The sequence below is a fragment of the Schistocerca piceifrons genome, chromosome 5 (genome assembly GCF_021461385.2).
Source record: "Schistocerca piceifrons isolate TAMUIC-IGC-003096 chromosome 5, iqSchPice1.1, whole genome shotgun sequence".
NCBI classification, from domain to species: Eukaryota; Metazoa; Arthropoda; class Insecta; order Orthoptera; family Acrididae; genus Schistocerca; species Schistocerca piceifrons.
In genome coordinates, this window is record NC_060142.1 from 79,532,423 (window position 1) to 79,559,306 (window position 26,884).

Consider the following 26,884-nt stretch of genomic DNA (forward strand, 5'->3'; position numbering starts at 1 on the left):
AAAAATAGACCTCGCCATTGGCGTCGGGAGTGAAGTTACGCATCATGCAGCCTATTGCACACAGTTAGAGTCGTAACACGACGTCCTGTTGCTGCACGGAAGGTATTATTGAACATGGTGGCGTTGCTGTCAGGGTTCAAAAGGGTTCAATTGGCTCTGAGCACTATGTGACTTCTGAGGTCATCAGTCGCCTAGAACTTAGAACTAATTAAACCTAACTAACCTAAGGACATCACACACATCCATGCCCGAGGCAGGATTCGAACCTGCGACCGTAGCGGTCGCTTGGCTCCAGACTGCAGCGCCTAGAACCGCACGGCCACTCCGGCCGGCTATCAGGGTTCCTCCGAGCCATAATCCGTAGGTAGCGGTCATCCACTGCGGTAGTAGCCCTTGGGCGGTCTGAGCGAGGCATATATCATCGACAGTTTCTCTCTGTATCTTCTCTATGTTCGAACAACATCACTTTGGTTCACTCCGAGACGCGTGGACACTTCAAAGTAACATTGCGGACGCGATCGAACCGCGGTATTGACCGCCTAGGCATGGTTGAACTACAGAAAACAGGAGCCGCGTACCTCCTTCCTGGTGGAATGACTGGAACTGATCGGCTGTCGCCCCCTCTCCGTCTAATAGGCGCTGCTCATGCGTTGTTGTTTACATCCTTGGGCGGATATTAGGCGGTTGTCCCTTTTTTCTTCTTCGTTTGATATCCAGTCCAAGATACATAACGGTAGCCTTTCTTCTTGAATGCTTTTGACATGGGCACCCCATTATAGTTGTTTCACTTGGATAAAATCATTATTTGATTTCTGAACATTTCTCTGTCTCTGATTACTTCATATCTTATTTACAACTGTCTTGATGTGATTATTTTAATTCTACTCCCATTTTATTCTTTCGGTTAGATAAATTTATGGAGATACCATTTTTTTTAATGGAGTGGTCCTCCGTTTCACTCATAACACAGGTACCTAGAAGATTGTTAACGGTGGCAACATTGAGTCACTGCCACTAATGCGCATTTGGCCTGAGCTGTTGTCCTGTGGACTATGTAGATTACAAGATATTTTGACATCTCAACAGAAATGACTCACCCTGTGTGCATAAACCACGATAGAAAATGGATCCAATTTTTGAACATGTGGCACAATGGCAGCAGTTGCTCTCCGTTATGAGTAAACTTGTAAATAAGTACGTCGTCAGTAAAAAAACGTTCCTACTGTTTTCATGTAAACCGTAGATTGTATGTCAGAAAATTTTGGATTAAGCAAATATGAAACATCTTAAATATAAGCTCTGAGTTTCGAATTTCCCTTACCACACAATGACTTGTTTTTCTTCTTGAATTCCTATGTTCTACTTAATGTTATAGTTTCAAAGTTATTTCAAAAATGTTCAAATGTGTGTGAAATCTTATGGGACAACTGCTAAGGTCATCAGTCCCTAAGCTTACACACTACTTAGCCTAAATTATCCTAAGGACAAACACACACACCCGTGCCCGAGGGAGGACTCGAGCCACCGCCGGGACCAGCCGCACAGTCCATGACTGCAGCGCCTGAGACCGCTCGGCTGATCCCGCGCTGCTCAAAGTTTTTTACTTACAAAATTTGCATGATTAGAATGTGGCATTTGTGAGTCATATTTGTCCTGGTTTCTGTTGTTACACCTTACACAAAAAAGGACATTTGACCATTCTAGAATATTCTGGTTGTCTTTAAATGAGAACATTTTTAGTGAGGCTTTACTGTGACTGTTAATATACACTTTATTTATTTCCACGTCACGTTTCGATGTTTTCAACCTCCACCATCAGGTGGATTTATGTGAATTAAAATGACGTGTGTATGTTGTGTTACGACTATGGAATAATCTGGGGCACTGTGTAGTGGAAGAGAACAAAAGAAAATACTATTTCAGTACATGGTTCATAATTTTGTGAAAGTCTTTGACCGAGAGGATGAACGAAAATATAAATGTGAAAGTAAAAACACTTCCAGTGATCACAAGCTCCTTTTCATGTCGTGTTACAAAATATGATGGAGAAAGTGTTGCATCACAACAGAAGTAGGAGCCTGTGATAACAGGAAGCATTTTTACTTTTACTTTTATATTTTCGTTAATCATTTCTGTCAAAGACCACGATAAAGCTACATACCATGTACTGCAATACTGTTTCTTTTTGTTGCCTCCTACTAGACAGTGATACACGGCACCCCAAAGTCATAACACGCCACTCACATGGCGTTTGAAACCACATAAATTCGCCTGATGACGTAGATTTACACTTCCAAAATGCATTGTGAAAATAAATTGTGGCTGGTAAGAGTAAACTTGTTGTTACATTCGATACTCTGGATAGTTTTGTCAAAATCGTCACATACCATAACCAGCCTTCATTATACTGATAAAACCAGCCAATCTAAATTAATTCCTGGTTAGAAATAAGGGTACAATTATGGTTAAAGTTAATGTCAGAGATTGTCATATCTAACTACTAAATATCCTTATTAATCTCCAGTGGCGGCTCGTGAATATACATTCCGGGTGTTCACAAACTTTTAGATTCAGATAGACTTGGGAATGTGCAATGAATAGCATCAGCTGTATAACAGTTATGCTTGCCAAAAAGTTTATACAACTACAGCCATTGGCAATAAGAGCAATAATATTAATAATAACAGTAATAATGATAATAATAATAATAATAATAACATGCATAACTTGTCTGAAAAAGAAGTAATAGTTTTTGTGGAATTTTGTTGTTTGTGTACACAATTAAGTACAGTTTAGGGCAAGAACAAAGTAATGTTAAAGCTTTCACTACTCCCCGTTTCGCATTTTTGCGTAAGGGGAGTTCTTTTTTTTGTGACTAATGTACAAGATCCTTAACATGTGTAATACTACACGCATTAACTTCTGGAACATTCTTATGTTGCACGTACACACCAAGTTAGCTTATTTTATGTTTTTTGTTGCATGTTCGCATGTACACGCACTTATTTGATTGCGACATTTCCTGAGTCAACGGATCTCGTCTGGGAATCCTTAGTTCCTTAGCGAGTAACTTATCCTGGTAATTTTCTTTTCTGTTAGCACTTAAAACATATTGAACAGAATTCATGTTGGCACTGCACACGGAAAGCTGATTCCAGCATAGTAAACAACCAATTCCAAACGAACTGCCGTTTGTGGAAATGATTAAATTCAGGTATTAATTTCTACCAGCATGGCCACCTGACTAGAATACAAATGAGGCGCCGAGAACCATAAGGACAAAAAGCACACCGTCATGGATCCCACATTTAAGTGAATATCATACGAACCAGTGAGACAGCTTCCTGTGAATGTCTTTTATACAGTGTAAGCCTACAGCACAGATAAACCTGACTCACCATAAAATCAACAGATTTCAGAAGCATGAATAAATGCTACAGTCTCACAATCGACGATGATGTGTTTTACGGTTCTCAGCGACCCAGCTGGATTAGCCTAATATAAAATTCAAAACTTGATATACTACAACTCATTCAGAAACCAACGGAATAGGTTTTTCTGTCGGTATAACTATAGCATGTTCTGATATCCGAACTAATTGTATTACATTGTGAGTGAATCGGCATATCTGGGAAATGTGCTGCCGTCCATCGGGATTTATGCCAAGTGAATAGGGATACAAGTATGCTGCAGCGTGCTGCCACCTGATGACACTGAGGTAAACTAGTAGTTGAGTGGTAAAGGCTAGCTGTGCAAGGACTGAACCATGCACGTTGTTTGTCAAATCCGTATGTATTTGAAATGTCAGGCAATTACGTCACGCCAGTTGCGCATGCGCAAAAGCTCCTTAAAACGTGCACAACTGACGATGTGATCACGACCCTGATGTCAAGTTTCACGAAGTCTAAAGGAGTAGCGATGTAGCATAGTGGGGTAAATTCAGTACCGTGTTTTTCAGATTACTGCATCTGAATTAAGTTTAACGTCATTCATAGAAAAATAACAAAAAAAATCCACAAGGTGTCAAAAATTGGGGTGTTCATGAGCTCTTGTGCTCTTATGCAGCAGCAGCCACTGTTGTTTCTTATTCTGGAGCTTTGTTGAAATGTGTAGTTGGAAACCCTATTGACTGCATGTAAAGCAGAGCCCAGCAGAAACAGGGGAGAGCGAATCAGTGTTTAGCCATTAGCGAAAGTCTCTACAACAGTGGAAGAAGACAGGTAGAAATTGGGACCAGCGTACTTTGGGCGGGCTAAATGCTGTCGTAGAGGCCAAAGAGGTGCCATCTGTGTTGACGTCCTAAATGACAGTAAGTTATTGTGTACTGTGTTTGACAGTGGAGAGTCCGCTGGCACTAGGGAGGCGCATCAAGAGCTAACAACCATGGCAAGTGCGGTACCACAGTGCCTTGCGCCATGGAGGAAGCCCAGGAACGTACCTACAGCTTTTGCATGGGTGAGGGGGGGGGGGGGGGGGGCGGTCCAACACTATCATTTAGGAAGGTAAACCTGTCTTCGCCCACCACATAAAAAAGGTTTTGCTGTTAACGCCAATAGAGTCAATCAAGCAGAAATTAAGAAACCCACAAATACGTTAGCATTCATATTACATGTGGGTAAAACAGTAGAGAAACACTTTAAATAAGACATATGTATTGTAGCTGTTGAGGTATTTATTTGTGAAAAAGCAACTAATTGTAAGCTAACATTGGAGGTAATTATATATTTTTGAATATCATTATTAATTATTTATATTAAGCAATAATATTATTATATTAGCCTTTGTATTTAAATTGTGGCACTTTGGCATTTTGCTGTAACTTCAGGTCGTAAGTTAATTTAAAAATAAACATTAATTACTTCAAAGTATTATATTTAGCCTTTTACGTCTTGCTGCTAACGTACTAATAATTTCTTCACAATCTAGTTGCACCGCCAGATCACGATGAACACTCATTAGAGCAAGACCAGTAAGTTTTTCACCTCCCATTTTATTCCTTATGTAAGTTTTTAGCCTCTTCATAATCGAGAAACATCTTTCAGGGGTCGCCGTTGACACTGGGTGTGTGGCAAATATGATAAGAAGCTTTTTTTTATCGAAGGGAAAAACAGTTCATCACACTGATCAATAACTTCTATTGCAGTGACAGGTTTTTCCTCTACAGATTTCCAATGATTGTGCCATATCTCGTATTCACTCAGAATTATTGTGCCTACATTCTCACCAAGAAATATTTGCGCTATCTTCTTAAGATTTTCTTTTGTTCTGGAGTCATTATTGGTTTTCTCAGGCAGAAGCATCTGATTTCCTTCGATTTTTTCTTCATGTGCTTTAGAACGAGCATCAAGTTCTGTGATCACATGTTCAATAAAAGGGTAAAATACATTTCGACGATAATATATTTCAGCAGTTTTTCCTGGTACTTTGCTGCACTGGGTTTGCCTTCCAGTCGTTCTTGGAACACTTATGTCAATTGAGCTCATTTACTTTGCCTGTCCGAAAAGGTCTGAGAACTCACTTTCATTCCAAATATTTTGTAGAGTAGTTTTAACTGTTTTCGCATAACTGCAAGTGTTCATGTAATTTATGATATAGTCTACAGAATTCCTGACGTTATACAGGCTAAAAAATAATTTAAGCTATAAACAAATATATTCCACATCTTTCCAACTGGGGCATTTAACGATCAGCGACAGCTAGGACGACAGTGTACAGTGATGGACCTGAATATCGTGCTTCATTCAAATAGTTGCTATTAATATAGTAATTGTAGTTTGATGCGACAGGTAATTTTCCTCTTTATATGGAATCTGAACTTGCTACGGCGTAAGGAATTAATACACAACATTTTTTTAACATCTTATGTGTGAAACGGTTCAATGTTTATTAAAATCACAGTGAAATGTATGAATTTGTTGATGCAGCAATATTTTGATCACATTCAGTTCTCAGATAATAATTGATACATTTTTCAATCTTACGGAAATGTTCTTCCGTAATTGTGTACGAAAGATAATAATGATCAATAACGGTTCTTGTTTTGGATGTCTAATCATACTTTCAACAAGTCACATAACGTTTCTGTGAGTAGCTTAATAAGTCTTTTAGTTTTAATGTCTGTCATCATGGAGAAAGACTGTTCGGTATCTGCAGTCCCGTGCATATGTTACATGTTTTGTACTTGGCAGTGAAAATTTACCAGGGTTTAACATTTCGCCAAAGAAAGTTGAATTCCGCTACATTTTTAACAATTTCAGAACTGCGCCGCTACGCCACGAAGGCCAAAAAAACTCCAATACGCGTAGCGGAATTCCGCTACGGTTGGCAAGATTGCACTCACTTCCGTTGCACACATAGTGAGGGGTGGGGGTAGACACCCCGCCGCAGGGCACAGCTATTTTTTGCAGCCTCATTCCTCCATGGCTTGTCACTACGTCAACCAAGAATTGATTTGACTATGCGGCGCTCAAAAGAATCACGGTTATTGTTGATCAAAATCATACAGAAGGATCACCCTTATAGCATATAGTAAACATTCTGCTTGTTGCAGGAGGCGCTCTGTAGAAATCACTGCCATCCGAGACTCTCAAGGGAACACTTCTACCGAGAGAGGGACTTTGGTTCCAGGCTCTGAGGGAGAGCAGCCTTTGGTGCAGACAATATGACTCACAATGTTTCATTTATTAAAGCCACCACTCGTGGGCAAGGGCAATGCCAAGTATGGTGAGTAACTGGAGTGTTCGTAAAGCGAGCCATACAAAGTACGCCAGAATTTCAGACTGACAGTTGGTCCTTCACATTTTAATTCATGTACATTTATCAGTAATCCTGAGCTCAACATGTGCTCAATCAAGATGGTGGGTGCACGCTTGATTCTGTCTGTAATTCTTTCTTTCGTCCCCGATTAACATTCGGTAATCACTGTGTGACTTCCGCGAACTTAATTGTTTCCAGAAATATTGTGTTGACATCAATGTTTTCCACTCAGATTCATTATCTGATCTTTGCCAATGTCCTAACATTGTAATTCAGTTATAACCTATGTTAATACTCGCCCACGTAACAGTTTTCTGTTTTTGTGCAGTCGTGTTTTACTTGAAGTCTACCGCAAACTGTAATAAATAGGGTTTACAGTGACCATTGTCTCACTGAGTAGTTTGATGCCCCCCCCCTATTTCTATCATCTTGTGAGATACAGCACCCAAGTTCCACATATGCTAGGACCGCTCATGTTTACTAAATTTGTTTCATTAAGTAATCCGTTGCGCAGCACGAGTAATTCCTCTCATCTGGTGTGGAGGTCGCACTGCTACTTCATTTGTCGGAGATAGTGCGATCTCCATACCAGATGAGAGGAAACTCAGAACACAGCAAACCGTAAGTAACTACTTATTTACATAAAAATTTGCGACGTGAACTGTTCGATAATCTAAAAATGACAAAAAGTATCGTTATAGATCCGACTGATAGCGCCTTAGAGCAAGAAAAAGGTGAAACACGTCAGGGAAAAATAAATTAAGTTCCAGCAAGAAAAGGCGATTTTATTTACAAGACTAGTATTTCTTTGCTTGCTGCAGAGGATGGCCACGCAAACTTGTTACCCGTAATTAAATTCACGTGACCGTACGGGGAGTGATTTGACTGTCGGTAAGGTCATCTGGTACAGATCTTTCTGACATACACAATACAAAATTATAAATATGTCCTCGTCAGTCAGTTGAGCGCAGTTTGCAGGACCCATTTCATATGGCCCTACTATTTCAGGCAGATGTCGATATTAATTCATGCCTACGACTATCACACCTGAGCGCATACAAGGTGCGACAATAAAGTCTGATGTGCAAAAAAATGAGACTGATGTGAAAAAAAATGTTGCTTACCGTTTTAGTCAAGTTTAGTGTTGTCTCCTTCAAAGTAGTTCCCTTCTGATTGCACACACTTTTTCCAGCACTTCTGCCATTGATGGTAACGTCTCTGGAACTCATCTTCTGTAATATGCTCCTTGACCCTCATCACAGCTTTTTGGACATCTTGTTTGAAAATGGTGTCCCTTGAGCGCCGTTTTGACTCTTGGAAATAGAAAAAAGTCGCACAGAGCGATATCTGGTGAATAAGGTGGCTGTGGTAGTACTGAAATTTGTTTTGAGGTTAAAAATTGCTGTACTGACAGAGCAGTGGTGAGAGATTTTTCGGGACCATTTTTGCACAAATCTTTCTCATACCAAGATCTTCAGTTATTATTAGATGAACCGTTTCTCGATTGATGTTCAGTTCTTCTGCAATCATTTTCATGGATAATCTTCGATCAGATCGTACGAGTTCACCCTGGCCAAGTTGACATCCGTCTGTGAGGTTGATGGTCGTCCACTGCGGTCTTCATCTTCAATATTCATTCTGCCTTCACTAAACATTTTTTTCTAACGAAAAACTGGAACTCTTGACATAACCTCCTCTCCAAAAGCCTTCTGAAGCTTGACGTAAGTTGTCGTCGCGTTTTCACCCAATTTAACTAAAAAAGAAATGGATACTGTTGCCCCATATTATGCGGTTCCATTTCCGAGACACAAACAAGAGTTAACTTATTACAGCACAACTCACGACTGAGCAGTTGCATCGATGCGCCGTTTGGACTAGAAGCAGCTTATAGACCAAGGTCAAAGATATTGTGCCTACGCAAGCCTGCAGGATTACCACATCTTGCACAGAAGATCAGTCTGATTACTTTATCGTCACACCTCGTACACTGTTTTATGTGAAAGTCGACTTTCCTAATACGATTCTCTCTATCCTCATAGATTAGGAAGATGGAAATCAGTTACACATTAGTGACGAAAATAAAGTTTCTTGAAATATATTTGTTTCGAGGACGTACGATATCGACTCTGCACAGAGTCAGTCACTTCCAACTCTTGACCTGAGTGAATCTAGAGACATTTCTTAGATGAAATTTAGGTATCTTTTGTCACTATGTTTCGACTGTTTCCTTTTATAACTGAAACTGTGCTTCCAGAATGAGATTTTCACTCTGCAGCGGAGTGTGCGCTGATATGAAACTTCCTGGCGGATTAAAACTGTGTGCCGGGCCGAGACTCGAACTCGAGTTCGAGTCTCGGTCGGGCACACAGTTTTAATCTGCCAGGAAGTTTGAAACTGTATTGTTCAACATAGTTTCCAGGTTCTCTTTTTTTTAAAAAGTTTTACTTATCCTCGCTTAGAACCTATGTAGCTCAGGACTGAAAGCTTCTGGGTCTCAATCTTTAGTGTTTGTTGTTACTGATCCCATGAATCCACGAACCTGAGCCAATAATTCGTCTACAGATAAACAAGTAATAGTGGAGGATGCAGCAATGAATAACCCATTGTATAGGATATGTTTGTTTCTGCCTCAATTATTGTTGGTATATCATTCCACGCTGCTATTAAACCATCTTTCCTCAGTTTACATGGTTACTTCATAATATCAGACTGATATTTATATATACATAAAAAGCTTCTACGTATAATATTAGGTATTCTTACGAACCACGCGGTATTTCAGAGGAAGAAGGACACAGTCACCATTCATCTAGCGTCACACTTAAATTCTGTTATAAATTGCCTCCCACTTCATATACCGCACTTACCATGATTTTCCACTTTCATAATGTTGCACAGTGTGTGACTACTTTACTTAATAAAGTTAGAGGTGGGTCGGCTTCACAACGACCGTGTAATTACCTAAAAACTATAAAACCTTAACATTTTTTTGCAGATATGAACACTTGCTTTGCATGCACAGAGCTCTACTTCTGGCATCACATTACACAACCTTCCTTTCTACGAGGAACGTCTCTTCTAATACTTGCCTCCTTCGGCACCAACACTTTATTTGTATCCGCTTCGAAATCCATAGAAAATAGCTGTCCTTCCCGTTCGAGGAGGATCACCGTACCTGCAACAGACGACAATCCAGTAATTAATTGTGTACGTGTTTGGCCGGTTAGAAGGAGACGTTTCCTTTCACAGTGTTTCGCTCATGTCACATTTACCAATTTTCCACTAACGTGTTCCCATAGACTTGGTCGTTGAAAACAAAACCAAAAGCTCTAATCTCGCAGTTAGTCTGCTGTTGATCTTTAGTTTTCTTTGCAAGAGATGCAAATATTTATATTATTCTTAAAAAGCGACTACGAGAGTGAGTGTGTTAATAATGAAACTTGCGATAGGAAAGAACACTAGATTTTATTTGTTTTATGTGATGCAATTTTATTTTACAATATTTGGCATCTCTATCAATACCTAAAGTTGTGTGGTTGCCTCGATAACATAGCAACAAAGGTATCGATGCTGACAGCACCACAAGGTATCCAATCTCCAACCTTTTACGTATCTTTAAGGTTTTCCGAAAAGACTTACTCAGAATGCAATGTGAAATAAAGAAAATATAGAATTTTTTCATGAACCAAATTGAGTAAAAACTCATTTACAATGGCGAGGAGCTAAGGATTACTATTTCATTTGCAAACAAAATATAGGCCTAGACATAAATTTGGCATTTTTCGATATTTCCTGCGCTGCACTATTTATAATTGACTTTCTTAACTGTCTTTCATTCATTACTGTTACAATGTTTATGCCTATTCATTTGTTTTCCAAAAGACAAACGAATAGGCATAAACATTGTAACAGTAATGAATGAAAGACAGTTAAGAAAGTCAATTATAAATAGCGCAGCGCAGGAAATAACGCAAAATGCCAAAAACTGCAGATGGGAAATGAAGCCCGTCGAGACCAGCCACTGCTAGCAAGAAGGGAAGGTGCAGACTACATAAAGAAACACCAATGCCACAGAAGATTCTTTATAAATAAAAGCGAAACGTGTCTGGTGTAATTCTTTTTAATTACAATGTAGTAAGCTCAAGACAGATAACCTATAATAAAAGATATCCCAGGCATGTTCCATAGGGTTCATGTCTGGAGAACATGCTGGCCACTCTAGTCGAGTATTGTCGTTATCCTGAAGGAAGTCATTCACAATATGTGCATGATGGGGGCACGAATTGTTGTCCATGAAGACGAATGCCTCGCCAATATGCACTATCGGTCGGAGGATGGCATTCACGCATTGTACAGCCGTTACGGCGCCTTCCATGACCACTAGGGGCGTACGTCGGCCCCACATAAAGGCACCATAAAACGGCAGGGAACCTCCACCTTGCTGCACTCGCTGGCCAATGTGTCTAAGGCGTTCATCCTGACAGCGTTGCCTCCTAACACGTCTCCGACGATTGTCTGCATATGCGACACTCATCGATGAAGAGAACGTGATGCCAATCCTGTGCGGTCCATTCGACATGTTCTTGGACCCATCTGTACCGCGCTGCATGGTGTCGTGGTTGCAAAGATCGACCTCGCCATGGACGTCGGGAATGAAGTAGCGCATCATGCAGTCTACTGTGCACAGTTTGATTTGTAACAGGACGTCCTGTGGCTGCACGAAAAGCGTTATTCAACATGGTGGCGTTGCTGTCAGGGTTCCTCCGAGCTGTAATTCGTAGGTAGCGGTCATCCACTGCAGTAGTAGCACTTGGGCGACCTGAGCGAGGCATGTCATCGACTGTTCCAGTCTCTCTGTATCTCCTCCACGTCCGAACAACATCGCTTGGGTTCACTCCGAGACGACTGGACACTTCCCTTGTTGATAGCTCTTCCTGGCACAAAGTAACAATGCGGGCACTATCGAACCATAGTATTGACCGTCTAGACATGGTTGAAATACGGACAACACGAGCTGTGTACCTCCTTTCTGTTGAATTGTCTGGAAATGATCGGCTGTCGGATCCCCTCCGTCTTATAGGCGCTGCGAGTGCTTGGTTGTTTACATCTTTGGGCGGGTTTAATGACATCTCTTAACAGTCAAAGGGCCCATGTGTGTGACACAATATCCACAGTCAACGTCTGTCTTCAGGTTCTGGGAACCGGGGTGCTGCAAAACTTTTTTTGATGTGTGTAGTTTAGATGAATTTATATTCAGACAATGTGTACCTTCTACTTGCGAATTTGCGGTTCGTGATTCAACTAAATGCAGTAAAGAGATAAAAAAGCAGAAATCTGCATCAAAAAATGAGACATCTAATACATTAAAATATTTCCTTTGTTTAAAATGAGAACTGTTAAACATTATTTGTACTCAATATCTGAATTATGTGTCAAATGGTAGAAAACTGATACACTTCAGATACTCGTGTGAGAAAAGGTAAAAGAAAGTGAACAAAATATTGCAGTATCAGGTGGCTATAATTAAGGTGCATCTACTCACGGAGGTCCAGTGTGGGCTGCAATTATCATATGGCAGCGAAACTTGGTAGATATGCTAATGTATTAATGCGGAACCAATTTACGCCGGAAAACAAATTAGTTCCAATTTTGGCCACCAGGTGAAAATTTGGCGCTATACAGCATAGACTGCAGTTAATAATTAAAGCAACATCGTTCCTTTGTCACTTGTTCGACCTTTTCTACCCATGTCCCGTTCTTAAACCATTATATAGTTGGAAACAATTGTATATATCTTTCTTGCATTCACAGTGCCAGATTTGCACCTGGTTGCCAAAACTGGAACTAATTTTTTCCAGCGTAAACTGGTTCTGCATTAACACATTATATCTAACAAGTTTCGCTGCCATAAGAAGATTACAGTTCACACTGAACCTCTGTGAATAGCTGCACTTTAGTTGTAACTACCCGGCAGCTGAACAATTAATGAGAAATTGGGCAGTCTACTACTTTTGTGAAGATGACGTTACTCCAGCACTAACACAAAATTCTCATAATACCCAACAATATATTTATTTTATCGGTAAGACTTGCATTATCTAATTATGAGCCAATTTCCCGAGATTTACATGTTCTTACTGGTATAAAAAATGAAATAGTGCTTATATTAAAAAGAAATACTCAGTGAGTGATACCTAAGATTATGCAGTGTTGGGCAATATATTTCCACTGGAATGTGAGAGGGGAAATAAACTGGGTCTCAGAGAGCGTCCTGAGTAGCGTCCCTGGCGACATGCTGTTAAATCATCCAAGTAAGATGCAGGGCTCTGATTGGCCCAAAACACAGTGAAGCACTTCCCTAGCCCGTGTCAAGGTAACAACGCGAAAGTCGGGAAGGCATGGTAGAGGTGAGCAGTTGCGTGTCGGGCGTAGAACCTGCTGAGCACGATAGAATGTGCCTTATCGATTAAATTGTGGCACTGTTTAGAGTTTGTTAAAGGTAAATGGCATTGTTTTGGCACGATACGCGAGTGTAACACCATTGTTATCTGCCTAGAGTGGAGATGGATGAAAAGAAATTACGTGATAGTATCTTATAAACCACCGCAAAGGAAATTACTATAATTAAAAACGACATCCCTTCAAAGAACGTGCGCCTCTTATTCGACCACTAACTCCCGTCAGACTTCACTTTATTCTACACCGTTACAGCCATTCATCTAGATCCTTAGTCTAGTGAATTCACGACTAGTACTTCTGCTGTGAAAAACGCAGGTCAGTGGATTTCAGGTAACTACGGCGAGATACGACGGACGAACGTATCTTCACCAGCAACCGCGCAAAGTTCAGAAAATCTATCACAAATAGGTTTTGTGACCGATCTTGCTACCGCAAGGGGAATATTAAAAACACTTACATCTATTGTATATCAAAGTACAGTATACCCAGAGCGACTGGGCTGACCTTGATTATGGTGTGATACTCGCTACTCCAGCAGAGCAAAGGATTCCTTCAAGGTTTCCCTGATGACCACGTGATGAAGGCCTCAGTGACGAGTGGTGTATTTGGATAATTTGGTCCATTCACCGATGAACCCATCCCTGGAGCCTATCAAGATCTATGACCGCATTGGGCTGGTCTTACAGTCGTAAGTTATTCTTCCTGAATATCCACGTGCGTTGGAAACTGTCACACACTGTCCTGTCTTGATTGCTGAATCCAGATTAGCAATTGGCCACTGGAGCACCAGTCATCGGCAGTTTCCCATAGAGATGTGTCATGACTGGAGGGCATGTTCGAAGATCTATAGTGGGGTATGAAATCATGCCATTACTGGTGAGAGTGTTCTGTCTCACGTTGACAAGATGTAATATAACTGAAGATGTGAGGCTATCTACAGCTCAACTTGACAAGTATGTGGTGGCAGAACTCAACATCACATAAAATGCATAAAGACCTCTTAAAATGGGTATACACTGAGGATCTGTATAGCTAGGTTCTGACTCTTGACCTGTACTCTCCAGTCATATAAATGTGACAACTTGTCAAACGCCTGAATAATCGCCTTTTGCAGTGTGGACACAGTGAGACGTGCAATAAGAGAGTCAGAGAGGTTCTGGAAGGTACTGACAGGTATGTGGAGCCATGGCGACTCCAGTGCTGTGGCCAGCTGCGCTAAGTTTCTATGTTGAGGATCCACAGTGCAAACAGCCAGACGAGGTGATTCCTTGGATTCTCGACTGGATTTTGATCCTGGGAGTTTGGTGACCAGGACAGCACAGTAAACTCATCCTGGTGCTCTTCGAGCCACATACGTACACTGTGAGCTGTGTGACGTGTTGCATTGTCCTGCTGATACATGCCATCATGCTAAGGAAAAACAGACTGCATGTAAGGTGGACATGGTTCCCAAAGATAGCTGCACACCTGTGTTGATTTTTCCAGTATGACGAGATCACCCATGGAATGCCACGAGATCTACAAATTATAACGCTCTCTCCTGCAGCCTGGAACCTTCTAATGATTGTTTCAGTATGGTTGCTTTCAGACGATTCACGCCATATGCGCCAACAGACATCTGTCCGATGGAGTGTAAAACGTGTTTTCTCTGAAAAGGCCACCAGTCGCAACTCAGTGGAAGTCAAGTTGCGGTATTGGCGTGCAAATTTCAGCCTTCGTCGTCAATGAACAGCAGTCAGAATGGGTGCATGAACCAGGAACCAGGTGCCTTCTGCAGTGGCTCATTTGGAGCAACATTTGCTGAACAGTCGTTGAGGAGACAATGCTGGTCACTCCTTGGTTCATCTGGGCTGTCAGTTGCTCAACAGTCTAATAGCTCGAAAACATCTCTGCAGCTGTCATTCACCCCTGTCATCTGTGGCCTGTGGTGCACAACAGTTGCCTTGTCACCAGTTTTAAATAGTATAATTTTGCCATGCACAGTATACTTTACCACAGTGGCATGTGAACAGTTGATGTTGCACGTTAACATTGAACAAAGTCGGTGGTCACATTAATGTGACTGGACCCTATACCACACATATATCTTCAATAGAGGGCAGTCGCATATAGCGTATACTTATGGTTTCTGAAGGTCATAATTAATGGCAATACTGATCGCAATTAAAAGAGTGGTACTGCAATTGTGTCAAAAACAAATACAGGGCGTTCTACATATAACCAGTACACCTCAACGCCAAGATTCAAGTAACTATGAACTAATAGGTAATAGATAATTGTAACTGATGCATGAACACCCAGGTAAATTCAACTTTCTGATAAAATGTGGAGTTGCTACTTCACAAGCAATTCGACTAGAGAGGATTAACCTGTATGTGAAGTGTACCGGTTTTATTTATTTATTTTTCTTTATTGTAATTTCATGCCCCTGTGCCACATGGGCCGGGGAGAGCTGGCAGCGGCACAGTCCCCCACCCTTCAGCCGAAAGGCTTTACAAGAATACATGAAATGGGAACTCTCACATAAAAATGGGGATAAAAGGGGGATATAAAAACATAGGAAATTGAGATGATTGGAGTTAAAATATACACTAATACAGGGGCACATACTGGGGGACAGTTAAAAAGTCGACATTAAGTTATAAGTATGCAGCTGGCAATTCGCTTCACACTTAAAATCACTGGAATCAAACACAAGTTAAAAGTCGACCACAGTATAAAAATCACACAGAGTGAGACACTTAAGAGGGGTAGTTTTATGGATTTATTTGTAAAAGTATAGACAGTGGAAATTAAAATGCCTTGTGGTGCCTCTCCTGCTCCAATTCCGCCCGTTTGACGTCCTACCCCCTTAAAAAAACACTGAAAACGATAGAACACTCACGAAGAATAAAAACCACTGATACGGATGAGGAACTAGAGGCCAGAGAGGAGGAAAAAAGATGGGAGGAAGTGTGGGGGGTTGTAGGGTGGGAGGAAGAGGAAAAAGGGGAGCAGGAGATGCACCAAGAGGCAGGAGATGGGTGGGGCGGGAGATGAAGAGGGAAGCCAAGGAAGGTGGGAGTGCAGAGATACAGGTGGGGGGACGAGAGAGAAATGGGGTTAGGAGGGGGAAAACCGGTCAGAGGAAGGGAAGGAGAGCCCTGAGGGGTAGGGGGGAGGAAGGTGGGGTTACAGTTGGTATGAGGGGTAGATCAGGATAAAGTTCATCATCTGGTAAGGGTAGATGCTGGAAGTTGCATCGGGAATGGAGGTGGAGAGTGTGGAGATGGAGAGAGGATGGGACACAACAGTACAGGCGCAGCAATGTGCTGGGGGTGGAGAAGAAGGCAGACACCAAGGTGTAGGGGATATTGAGTTGGTGGACGACATACAGGGAGCAGATATTTTCAAGGAAAAGAAGAAGGTGGGAGAAGAGGATGAGGTCATAGAGGATGCACATGGGGGATGGAAGGCAGATATGGAAGATGAGGTGGAGTGCATGGCGTTCTACGATTTTTAGGGCTTTATAGAATCTGGGAGGGTCATAAATCCAAGTGACGCTGGCATAACAAAGGATGGGGCAGATCAAGGATTTGTAGGTGTGAAGGATGGTGGAAGGATGCAATCCCCATGTCCAGCTGGACAGGAGGTTCAGGAGGAAGAATCTGTTGTAGGCCTTGTGTTGGATTGTAAGGAGATGAGGAGTCCAGTTGAGGTGGCGGTCAAGGGTGAGACCAAGGTATCTTAGGGAAGGAGTGGGGGAGGATAGGACGACCATAAATTGTTAGATAGGAATCATGAAGATACAAGGAGTGGGTGGTGCAGCCTATGATGATTGCCTGGGTCTTGGAGGGGTTGATAGAAAGGAACCACTGGTTGCATCAAGTGGTGAACTGGTCAAGGTGGGTTTGGAGGGTACATTGGGACTGTTGAAGGGTAGGATAAAGGGCCAGGAAGGCGGTGTCATTAGCAAATTGGAGGAGATGAACAGGTGGGGGAGGTGTACAGGAGATAGAGAGGGGAAAGGACGGAGCCTAGGGGCACGCTGGTGGAGGGGTAGAGTTGGAATTGTGGATAGTGACATAGGGGGATGACGGGAGAGGAAGGAGGCAACGAATTGGACGAAGTTGATATGGAGAGCATAGATCTGGAGTTTGAAGAGAAGCCTTGGATGCCAGACACGGCCGTAGGCGTTCTGGAGTCCAAGGGAAGAAAAGGTAGGGGAGCAAGGGGAGTTAAGTTGGAGGGAAAGAAGACTGGTAAGGTTTAGGAGCTGGTCGTCGGCTGAGAAGCCACGCTGGGTAAGGGGAAGGAGGTGGTGCTGGTTAAGGTGGCGATGATTATGGTGGGAGAGGATGTACTCAAATATCTTACTGAACACGGAGATGAGGCAGATGGGACGATAGGAAGAGGTGTCAGAGGGGGGTTTCTTGGGTTTAGGGAACAGCAGAACATGGGAAGTCTTCCACAGGTCAGGGTAAAAGCCAGCGGAGAGGAGGACGTTGTGCAGGGTAGCAAGGGCAGCTAAGAAGGACGGGGGGGGGGGGGGGGAGGGAGATCCCCTGAGATGGCGGAAGGTAACACCATCGTGACCAGGGGCGGTGTTGCGTTTGGAGTGGAGGACAAGTCTGATGTCGTGTGCGGTGATGGGAGTGTAACTGGAACACAGGTATCAGAGCTTTAAGGGTCGGGAGGGAAGAGGGATCGTCAGGAATGGAGAATACCGGTTTTATGTTGAACACCCTGTATAAACACTTGAATGTCGACCACATTTCTCCCTGAATAGTAAATGTCGACCACATTTCTTCCTGAACATAACGCTGTAGAAAAAACTTTAATTGTTGCATGATGGAAGAGTGAATAAAACGAGGGGAGTTCAATAAGTAATGCAATACACTTTTTTTCGGTATATTTCAGTTGAAAAAGTGCGGAATTTGTTGTGAGACAAGGTGGAATACTTCCGCTTCGACCCCAGTTGTTTCATAAAGTTCCGAGAGGTGGCGGTGCTGTACGTAGCCTTCAAAATAGCGTCTATAACTGAGGTGCGTTCCAAGCAGAAAGCTGTCATTGAGTTTCTTTTGGTGGAAAACCAGAGTATCGCAGATATTCACAGGCGCTTGCAGAATATCTACGGAGACCTGGTAATGAACAAAATCACTAATGAGTCGTTGGGCGATGCGTCTGCCTTCATTGCAACAAGGTGTCCAAACCTGTCAGGTCTCCCCTGTGTCGACCGACCGCGAACACAGCTGTGACTCTTGCAATGTACCGAGTGAGGTGGCGCCATGGTTAGCACACTGGACTCGCATTCTTGAGGACGACGGTCCAAACCCGCATCCGCCCATCCTCATTTAGGTTTTCTGTGATTACCCTAAATCACTACAGACAAACGCCAGGATGATTTCTTTGAAAGGGCACAGCTGACTTTCTTCCCCATCCTTCCATCATTTGAAGAGACTGATGACCTGGCTGGTCGTCACCTCCCCCGAATCAGCCAACCAACTAATCTTGCAATGTTGGAACGTGTGGACACTCTCATTGAGATGATCGCCAGGTCACAATTAGACACCTCGTTGCTCAGCTGGACATCTCTGTTGGTAGTTCTGACAAAGTCATCCACCATTTGGGGTAATCAGAGGCGTATTACTCGCCACCTAACAGAAGGGCAATGAAAGACTATCAGAACGCAACTTCTTGTGCGTTATCAGGCTGATCGTGACAGGCGATGAAAAATGGGTTGATCTCTTTGAACCGGAAATGAAATGGCAAGCCAAGTACTGGCACCACATCACCTCTCCTCCGCAGAAAAAGTTCAAAGCCGCACACTCAGCTGGTAAAGTCAAGGTGTCGGTCCTATGGGATTCTGAAGGCCTTATTCTGTTTGATGTCTTCACTCATGGACCAACGATCAACTCTGAAGTGTTACTTTCAGAAAATTGAAGAAATTATTTCAGCATGTTCGTCACCACAAAAGAGTAAACATACTTCAGCATGACAACGCAAGACCACAGACAAATCTGCGCACTCGAGACTTCACTCGACCGTTCTTCCTCATCCAATCTACCGCCCGGATCTCACACTTTCCTTCTTCCGTCTGTCGGCCCAATGAAGGATGCACTTCGTGGGAAGCGGTTCGTGGGTGATGAGCAGGTTAGTGACGCACTAACAGTGACCAGTAGAGGGACACCATGCAAGCCCTCTCAGTAAGCTAGCGTAAAGCAGTCGCATTGAACGAATATTATATTGAAAAATAGTTTTTCAGCCAAAAGTGTGGCGAATAATATGGTATAGTGGAAATCTGAACAAAACCAACCTGCTTTAAGGAAAAACAATGTGTTGCATTACTTACTGAACGCCCCTTGTATAGTTAGCTTGTACGATATGGGGATACTAACCGTGAATGCTAGCAAGCATGAGGTAAGGAGGAGAACAAGATGTGTAGTGATGTGGCAATTCCCCATTTTGCTCTCTCCCAACTGTGTGTTTCATTGTGGTGGAGGTTATGGCCGAGTAGAAATAGGGCATCATGATATTTAAAAGTGGTTTTCTGAGAATACAGTTCATACGCATGTACCTGTAACCCACTTAGGTTCCGGAGTGCTCGAGCAGTTCTAGGCTCTACAGTCTGGAACCGCGCGACCGCTACGGCCGCAGGTTCGAATCCTGCCTCAGGCATGGATGTGTTTGATGTCCTTACGTTAGTTAGGTTTAAGTAGTTCTAAGTTCTAGGGGACTGAGAAGTTAAGTCCCATAGTGCTCAGAGCCATTTGAACCATTTTGAACCCACTTAGGTTTCACTGTTTAACGAGAGCCATTTTACTGGCAAAGCTTTATTTTACCGTTTGCTTTATCTAGAGTGTGAATCGCATCAGAGGTAACACCTCTTTTGTTTTTTCAACGGTGGTAAATACAGGGCTATTACAAATGATTGAAGCGATTTCATACATTCACTGTAGCTCCATTCATTGACATATGGTCACGACACACTACAGATACGTAGAAAACTCATAAAGTTTTGTTCGGCTGAAGCCGCACTTCAGGTTTCTGCCGCCAGAGCGCTCGAGAGCGCAGTGAGACAAAATGGCGACAGGAGCCGAGAAAGTGTATGTCGTGCTTGAAATGCACTCACATCAGTCAGTCATAACAGTGCAACGACACTTCAGGACGAAGTTCAACAACTGGAGACCGACAGCGCCGACTTCATCTTTCAACAGGATGGCGCTCCACCGCACTTCCGTCATGATGTTCGGCATTTCTTAAACAGGAGATTGGAAAACCGATGGATCGGTCGTGGTGGAGATCATGGTCAGCAATTCATGTCATGACCTCCACGCTCTGCCGATTTAACCCCATGCAATTTCTTTCTGTGGGGTTATGTGAAAGATTCAGTGTTTGAACCTCCTCTACCAAGAAACGTGCCAGAACTGCGAGCTCTCATCAACGATGCTTTCGAACTCATTGATGGGGACATGCTGCGCCGAGTGTAGGAGGAACTTGATTATCGGTTTGATGTCTGCCGAATCACTAAAGGGGCACATATCGAATGTTTGTGAATGCCTAAAAAAACTTTTTGAGTTTTTGTATGTGTGTGCAAAGCATTGTGAAAATATCTCAAATAATAAAGTTATTGTAGAGCTGTGAAATCGCTTCAGTCATTTGTAATAACCCTGTATAAACTGAAGAGCCAAAGGAGCTAGTACACCTGGCTATTGTCGTGTAGGGCCCCCTGAGCAGAAGTGCCGCAACACGGCGTGGCATGGACTCCACTACTGTCTGAAGTAGTGCTGGAGGGAACTGACACGATGAATCCTGCAGGGCTGTCCATAAATCCGTAAGAGTAAGAAGAGGTGGAGATCTCTACTGAACAGCACATTGCAGCGTGTCCCAGATATGCGAAATAACGTTCATGTCTGGGGAGTGTGGTGGCCAGCGGAAGTGTTTAGACTCAGAAGAGTGGCCCTGGAGCCACTCTGTAGCAATTATGGTCGTGTGGGGTGTCGCATTGTTCTGCTGGAATTGTCTAAGTCCGTCGGAATGATCAATGGACATGAATGGGCGCAGATGATCAGACAGGATGCTTACATACGCGTTGTGTGTCAGAATCGTGTCTAGATCACTCCACAAGCCCGAATCCGTTACAGAGCCTCCACCAGCTGGAACAGTCCCCTGCTGACAGGCAGGATCCGTGGAATTCATGAGGTTGTCTCCACAACCGCACACGTCCATCCGCTCGATACAATTTGAAACAACATTCGTCTGACCAGGCAATATGTTTCCACTCATCAACAGTTTAATGTCGGTGTTGACGGGCCCAGGCGAAGCATGGCTCTGAACACTATGGGACTTAACAGCTGTGGTCATCAGTCCCCTAGAACTTAGAACTACTTAAACCTAACTAACCTAAGGACATCACACACATCCATGCCCGAGGCAGGATTCAAACCTGCGACCGTAGCTGTTGCACGGTTCCGGACTGTGCGCCTAGAACCGCGAGACCACCGCGGCCGGCCAGGCGAAGCATAAAGCTTTGTATCGTGCAGTCATCAAGGATACACGAGTGGTCCTTCGGCTCCGAAGGCCCATGTTGATGATGTTTCGTTGAATGGTTCGCACTCTGACACTTGTTGATGCCCCAGCATTGAAATCTGCAGCAGTTTGCGGAAGGTTTGAAAGATTCGCTTCAGTCGTCGTTGGTCCCGTTCTTCCCAGGATTTTTTTCCGGCCGCAGCGATGTCGGAAATTTGATATTCACGGTACAATCGTGAAATGGTCGTACGGAAAAATTCCCACTTAATCGCTACCTCGAAGATGCTGTGTCCAATCGCTCGTGCGCCGAGTATGACAACATCATCACACTCATTTAATCTTGATAACTTTCCATTGTAGCAGGCCGGCCGATGTGACCGAGCGGTTCTAGGCGCTTCAGTCTGGAACCGCGCGACCGCTACGGTCTCAGGTTCGAATCCTGCCTCGGGCATGGATGTGTGTGTTGTCCTTAGGTTAGTTAGGTTTAAGTAGTGCTAAAAAAAATGGTTCAAATGGCTCTGAGCACTATGCGGCTTAACTACTGAGGTCATCAGTCGCCTAGAACTTAGTACTAGTTAAACCTAACTAACCTAAGGACATCACACACATCCATGCCCGAGGCAGGATTCGAACCTGCGACCGTAGCGGTCGCTCGGCTCCAGACTGTAGCGCCTAGAACCGCATGGCCTTCCGCTCTCGGGAGCGCAGCTTGACCGGTAGCCCCTTTTCTCCCTCTCCCACCTATGTTAGAACACGACAAGCCATCGTCCGTGAGCTTGGCGGAGACCTGTGCAGAAGCCCTATTCTTCCTATGTTTTACAGAGGCGCAGCAGTCTGAGGAGTGCTTGGAAATTGAAAAGCAGCTACAATCGCTTAGTAATGGAGAGGCGTCAGAACCAGATGAGATACCTGTAAGATTCTACAGGGCTATTACAAATGATTGAAGCGATTTCATAAATTCACTGTAGCTCCATTCATTGACATATGGTCACGACACACTACAGATACGTAGAAAAACTCATAAAGTTTTGTTCGGCTGAAGCCGCACTTCAGATTTCTGCCGCCAGAGCGCTCGAGAGCGCAGTGAGACAAAAGGGCGACAGGAGCCGAGAAAGCGTATGTCGTGCTTGAAATGCACTCACATCAGTCAATCATAACAGTGCAACGACACTTCAGGACGAAGTTCAACAAAGATCCACCAACCAACTGCTAACTCCATTCGGCGATGGTATGCGCAGTTTAGAGCTTCTGGATGCCTCTGTAAGGGGAAATGAACGGGTCGGCCTGCAGTGAGCGAAGAAAAGGTTGAACACGTGTATCTGGACATGCTGGAAAATTGGCTCATGCCACAACTGGAGACCGACAGCGCCGACTTCAACTTTCAACAGGATGGTGCTCCACCGCACTTCCATCATGATGTTCCACATTTCTTAAACAGCAATTCATGTCATGGCTTCCTCGCTCTCCCGACTTAACCCCATGCGATTTCTTTCTGTGGGGTTATGTGAAAGATTCAGTGTTTAAACCTCCTCTACCAAGAAACGTGCCAGAACTGCGAGCTCGCATCAACGATGCTTTCGAACTCATTGATGGGGACATGCTGCGCCGAGTGTGGGAGGAACTTGATTATCGGCTTGATGTCTGCCGAATCACTAAAGGGGCACATATCGAACGTTTGTGAATGCCTAAAAAAACTTTTTGAGTTTTTGTATGTGTGTGCAAAGCATTGTGAAAATATCTCAAATAATAAAGTTATTATTGAGTTGTGAAATCGCTTCAGTCATTTGTAATAATCCTGTATAAAGATTATGCGAAAGAACTTGCTCCCCTTCTAGCGGTAATTTATCGTAGATGTCTTGAAGAACGAAAGGTACCTAACGACTGGAAAAAAGCGCGGGCCATTGACATTTTTAAGAAAGGTCGTAAGACAGATCAGCACAATTATAGACGTACATCATTGATGTAAATCTCTTGTAGAATTACGGAACATGTTTTATGCTCAAGAATTATGACGTTTTTGGAAAATGAACATCTCCTCCATAAAAATCAACATGAATTCCGCAAACAGAGATCCTGCGAAACTCAGCTCGCTCTGTTCCTCCATGAGATCCACACACAGCGCGGTGGACAACGGCGGTCAGATTCCTTGATTTCAGTAAGGCATTTGACACCGTCCCGCACTGCTGTTTAATGAAAAAAATACGAGCTTACGGAGTATCGGAGCAGACTTGCGATTGGATTCAAGGTTTTTTTTGCAGCCAGAACTCAACAGGTCGCTCATAACGGAACTGAATCGACAGATGTAAAGGTGATATCCGAAGTACCTCAGGGAAGTGAGACAGGACCGTTGCTGTTTACAATATATGTAAATGATCTAGTAGAAAGCATCGGATGTTCTTTAAGGCTATTTGCAGATGATGCAGTTGTCTATACTAAAGTAGCAACGCCAGAAGATGGTAAGAATTTCCAGAACGAATTGCACAGAATTCGTGAATGGTGTAGGCTCTGGCAGTTGGCCCTGAACGTAAATAAATGTAACATATTGCGCATACATAGGAAAAGAAATCCATTATTGTACAGCTACACTATTGACGACAAACAGCTAGAGACAGCGTCTGCTATAAAATATCACGCCGTAACTATCCAGAGCGACCATAAGTGGAATGACCATATAAAACAGATAGTGGGAAAAGTAGACACCAGACTCAGATTCATCGGAAGAATCTTAAGGAAATGTAACTCATCCACGAAAGAAGTGGCTCATAAGGTGTTTGTTCGCTCGTTTCTTGAGTATTGTTCATCTGTCTAGGATCCGTATCGGATAGTGTAGTGTTTCGTGACGGGACCGTTTAGCCGGTGGGAGAGCGTTACGGAGATGCTAAACAAACTCCACTGGCAGACGTTACAAGAGAGACATTGTGCATCACGGAGAGATTTACTATTGAAATTTCAGGACAGCACTTTTCAGAAGTAGTCGGGCAACATATGACTTCCTCCTCCCCGCTCCCACCCTACATCTCGCGTATTGACTACGACGAGAAAGTTCGAGAAATTAGAGCCAATACAGAGGCTTACCGACAATCATTGTTCCCACGCACTATTCGCGAGTGGAACAGGGATGGAGGGATCAGATAGTGGTACCGAAAGAACCCTCCGCCATACACCATTAGGTGGCTTGCGGAGTATAATGTAGATGTAGACGTAGATAGGTATGACTTTAAGTCACAGCTGATAGTTACTGATGGATCTCTGACGGGACAAATGTATGTCACGGATGTCCAGTGTCGTCTCGTGTGTTACCTCTTATGCAACATTTTTCAACAGGACAATGCACTTCCACACATGGCACCTGTCTCTGTCAACTGCCTGCATGGTATGGAGTTACAACCATGGCCTCCATCAGATCTAACCCCGATAGAACACGTGTGAGATCGGCTCGAACGACGACTCCGTCCTAGTGTCAGTATCTAGGATATACATTACTGCCCATTAAAATTGCTGCACCAAGAAGAAATGTAGATGATAAACGGGTGTTCATTGGACAAATATATTATACTAGAACTGACATGTGATTACATTTTCAAGCAATTTGGGTGCATAGATCCTGAGAAATCAGTACCCAGAACAACCACTTCTGGCCGTAATAACGGCCTTGATGCGCCTGGGCATTGAGTCGAACAGAGCTTGGATGGCGTGTACAGGTACAGCTGCCCATGCAGCTTCAACACGATACCACAGTTCATCAAGAGTAGTGACTGGCGTATTGTGACGAGCCAGTTGCTCGGCCACCATTGACCAGATGTTTTCAGTTGGTGAGAGATCTGGAGAATGTGCTGGCCACAGCAGCAGTCGAACATTTTCTGTATCCAGAAAGGCCCGTACAGGACCTGCAACATGCAGTCGTGCATTGTTCTGCTGAAATGTAAGGTTTCGCAGGGATCGAATGAAGGGTAGAGCCACGGGTCGTAACACATCTCAAATGTAACGTCCACTATTCAAAGTGCTGTGAATGCGAACAAGAGGAGACAGGGACGTGTAACCAATGGCACCCCATACCATCACGCCGGGTGATACGCCAGTATGGCGACGAAAAATACACGCTTCCAATGTGCGTTCACCGCGACGTTGCCAAACACGGATGCGACCATCATGATACTGTAAACAGAACCTGGATTCAACCGAAGAAATGACGTTTTGCCATTCGTGCACCCAGGTTCGCCGTTGAGTACACCATCGCAGGCGCTCCTGTCTGTGGTGCAGGGTCAAGGGTAACCGCAACCATGGTCTCCGAGCTGATAGTCCATGCTGCTGCAAACGCCGTCGAACTCTCCGTGCAGATGGTTGTTGTCTTACAAACGACCCTATCTGTTGACTCATGGATTAAGACGTGGCCGCACGATTCGTTACAGCCATGCGGATAAGATGCCTGTCATCTCGACTGCTAGTGATATGAGGCCGTTGGGATCCAGCACAGCGTTCCATATTACCCTCCTGAACCCACCGATTCCATATTCTGCTAACAGTCATTGGATCTCGACCAACGCGGGCAGCAATGTCGCAATACGATAAAACGCAATCGCGGTAGGGTACAATCCGACCTTTATGAAAGTCGGAAACGTGATGGTACGCATTTCTCCTCCTTACACGAGGCATCACAACAACGTTTCACCAGGCATCGCCGGTCAATTGCTGTTTGTGTATGAGAAACCGATTGGAAACTTTCCTCATGTCAGGATGTTGTAGGTGTCGCCACCGACGCCAACCTTGTGTGAATGCCCTGAAAAGCTAATCATTTGCATACCACAGCATCTTCTTCCTGTCGGCTAAATGTCGTGTCTGTAGCACGTCATCTTCGTGGTGTAGCTAATTTAGAGGCCAGTAGTGCACTTGCACGGGACCAGGTACAACATTTGTGGGCCGCTTTGCCTCAGGAGAGGATGCAATGGCTTTATTACATCCTTCCCAGTAGAATCATTGCATATATCTAGGACAAAGAGGTGCAGCGTCATACTGACAAGTGGGTTCATAGTACCAAGTTCTTCGTAAATTGGACACGATATCGTAATCAAAGAAATAACATCAAATACCCTCTCAACCTGTTTAGTTCCATTTCGTTTCTTCCTCCCTGTCCGCGTATTTCTTATCTTTTCTTTTTTTTCTG

The 26,884-nt window shown here is 43.6% G+C and overlaps 1 protein-coding gene across 1 annotated transcript in view; it reads right to left on the reverse strand.

The window, feature by feature from the left end:
* LOC124798751 (venom dipeptidyl peptidase 4-like) overlaps positions 1-26,884 on the reverse strand; it is a 329,107-nt gene that overhangs the window by 291,831 nt on the left and 10,392 nt on the right. The window contains exon 3 of the mRNA XM_047262278.1: positions 9,846-9,931. Within this exon, the coding sequence (XP_047118234.1) occupies positions 9,846-9,931 (86 nt within the window). The remainder of the gene's footprint in view (positions 1-9,845; positions 9,932-26,884) is intronic.